Source organism: Hyperolius riggenbachi, chromosome 8 (assembly GCF_040937935.1).
Source record: "Hyperolius riggenbachi isolate aHypRig1 chromosome 8, aHypRig1.pri, whole genome shotgun sequence".
Lineage (NCBI taxonomy): Eukaryota > Metazoa > Chordata > Amphibia > Anura > Hyperoliidae > Hyperolius > Hyperolius riggenbachi.
The window spans coordinates 31,495,058-31,497,795 of NC_090653.1; the positions used below are offsets into that span (position 1 = coordinate 31,495,058).

The 2,738-nt window shown below is 44.6% G+C and overlaps 1 protein-coding gene across 1 annotated transcript; it reads left to right on the forward strand.

Annotated features, from left to right (window-relative positions):
- The first annotated feature begins 1,274 nt into the window (after positions 1-1,274).
- Positions 1,275-2,201, forward strand: LOC137527266 (olfactory receptor 1L6-like). The gene has a single exon (XM_068247772.1). The coding sequence runs from the start codon at positions 1,275-1,277 to the stop codon at positions 2,199-2,201; it is 927 nt and encodes a 308-aa protein (XP_068103873.1).
- The last annotated feature ends 537 nt before the right edge of the window (positions 2,202-2,738 follow it).

The window sequence follows — 2,738 nt, forward strand, 5'->3', positions numbered from 1 at the left end:
GGGAGCGCTCCTAAGCACCGCCCCAGTCACTCAGCCAATCAGGATCAGTGCTGGAGTCAGCTGACTGGCTGATCAGCTGACTCCCCTTCTGCTTGCATAAAGATCCTGTCTGTGCACGCGCGCGCACGTAGACCTCAGTCTATTTGTGACTGAAGGAGCAGGCAAAGTTCCACCATGCGACCATGCGCCGAAAGCCGCTGGCTGAGACGCGGAGACAGCAGCCATGCCACTCGGCGCTGCGGCGGCTTCCTCCTCATTCCCCACAATCTCAGGCATAATTCCATCATTGTATCCGCGCAGCTGAAACCGCCGGCTGAGACGCGGAGATAGCCGCCATGCCACTTTCTGATGCGGCGGCATCTCCGCAATCCCTTACACCTGAAAGCTTGCAAACTTGGTCATTGAGTGACTGTGTGTCAAGGTTAAAAAAAGTGGGTGGGCCAAATACAAATTTCACTGAGAAAATGTAAACTGCAGCCATTCTTACACTGTTAATGGCAGGGTTCTTAAACTTTGCACAGTTGGCCACTGGGTGACTGGGATAAATATTCAGAAGATTGTGAAGCTTACAAAAGCCAATCAAAATTCAACTATTGATTTTCAAGGGGAATATTTAAATTGCTGTCATTCTTGGTACAGTCGGTACCGTTGGTCATTGGGTGACTGGGGTTCAAATTCAGAAAAGGAGGTGGAGCCAGAAACAGCCAATCAGATTTATTTCATTTCAATGGGAAAATACAAATTATTGATGCCAAGGACTCCAAAGCTCACAAACTTGGTCAGCCAAATACATACACGGGCAACGCCGTGTCATCAGCTAGTATACTAACATAATGATCTGCATTTTTTGCATCTCTGATTAACTACTGCATTCTTAGATTGTATTTCTTCATTGTGGTTTCCCATACACCTGTTTACAACCTATTACCGTATTCCTGCATATCTCTTCTGTCTATCAAATACAGCTACAACCAAGGAATATTTTTTGATAGTCAGTATTAATTGCTGTTACTGAAATTACTATGTCGACAGAAGCTAATGTTCCTATCATGAACTGTTCACAGTTGTCCCCCCAAAGAAAGTGCAACCCATCTCAAAAACGTATTGGTAATTTTTTTGAAATTATACTTAAGCCCTCAGGGTAACTTCTCATGAAAAAGACCTGTCTTTTGAGGTTTGACACATTTTTTAAAATGTTTTGGGTCGAATGTTTTAGATTGAGCAGAGATGGTTCAATAAGACAAGTTATTTTAATTGTTTTCATTTATTGAAATATGGACGCGAAGAATCACACAATTAGCAGCTTCACTTTGTTGGGTCTCTCGGAAAATCCCTACCTTCGGTTGCCTCTCTTCTCTTTCTTCATGGTGGCCTACATCCTCTGTGTTCTAGGCAACTGTTTAATCTTCATGCTCATCTTAACCCAGCCTCAGCTTCACACTCCTATGTATTTCTTGTTGGGAAACCTTTCCATTGTGGATGTTTGCCTCACCACGATCACTGTCCCCCGAGCACTTTCTGCCCTTCTGTCTCAAAACAAGATCATCTCATTTCATGGCTGTTTTGCACAGCTCTTTCTGTTCCATACTGTTGGTAACATGGACAGCTTTCTTCTGGCAATCATGGCCTTGGACCGTTATGCTGCCGTGTGCCAACCTTTGCGATATACGACCATCATGAGCAAGAGCATCTGTGCTAGACTCATAACTTCTTCATGGGCCGTTGTTGCTCTCCATTCCACCCTATTCACAGCTATGACATCGACTCTACCATATTGTGATTGGGCGATTCACCACTATTTTTGTGATGTCCCAGCCTTGCTGATACTGTCTTGCACAGACACTTATACCCAGCAAATGACTGTCTTCATTGAAGGGTCCTTAATTGTTATGGGCCCCATGTTGTTCATCCTGGGTTCCTACATTCTCATCATAAGAGACATTCTGAAGCTGAGGACTTCCAAAAGTCGGAGACGGACCTTCTCTACCTGTTCTTCTCACTTGACCGTGGTCATTTTATTCTACAGCTCCATTATATTCATGTACTTTCGTCCAAGCTCCCTCTACTCAATGACCTACGATCGAGTGATCAGTGTGGTCTATAGTGTCATCACGCCAATGCTCAACCCATTTATATATAGTCTGAGGAACAAGGAAGTCAAAGAGGCAGCAAAGAAAACGACACCCTGCTACAAACAATAAGGTCAAGAAGAAATTGAGAAGGACATCAATTTCAGGTAGGATGCAGGTAGCCTCTCACTTCGCACCCCTCCCTAACCACTTACCTGATACTGCATACTGGAAGCTGCAAACCCTACCTGCACGCAGTGCACCCTGCTAGTGACATCATCTTTAATTATTTCTGATGGAACCCTCTCACCTAAACATTGGTGAACTTATGCAATTCCTGCTGGATTTGGTACTGGAGACACCATATTAAAATGCCAGATTGCTGACTGGGAGTGTGCTTTGCATTCAGCATTTATATAAAGGCAGTGTGGGTGAATCCCTCTGGTGGTGGCAGCACTGGGGCTCATCTGCACTCCCCCTATTGGTGTTTTATGGGGATTCAGGGATCCCGGGTGGTGGCAGAGCTTGGGCCCCCTTCCATGTTAAGATTGTATGTATGCTTGTTATAGGTGTATGATTTAGACAGTACTGCAGCCAAATAGAGCAGCAGGACAGCCAGGCAACTTGTATTGTTTAAAAGGAAATAAATATGGCAGCCTTCATATTCCT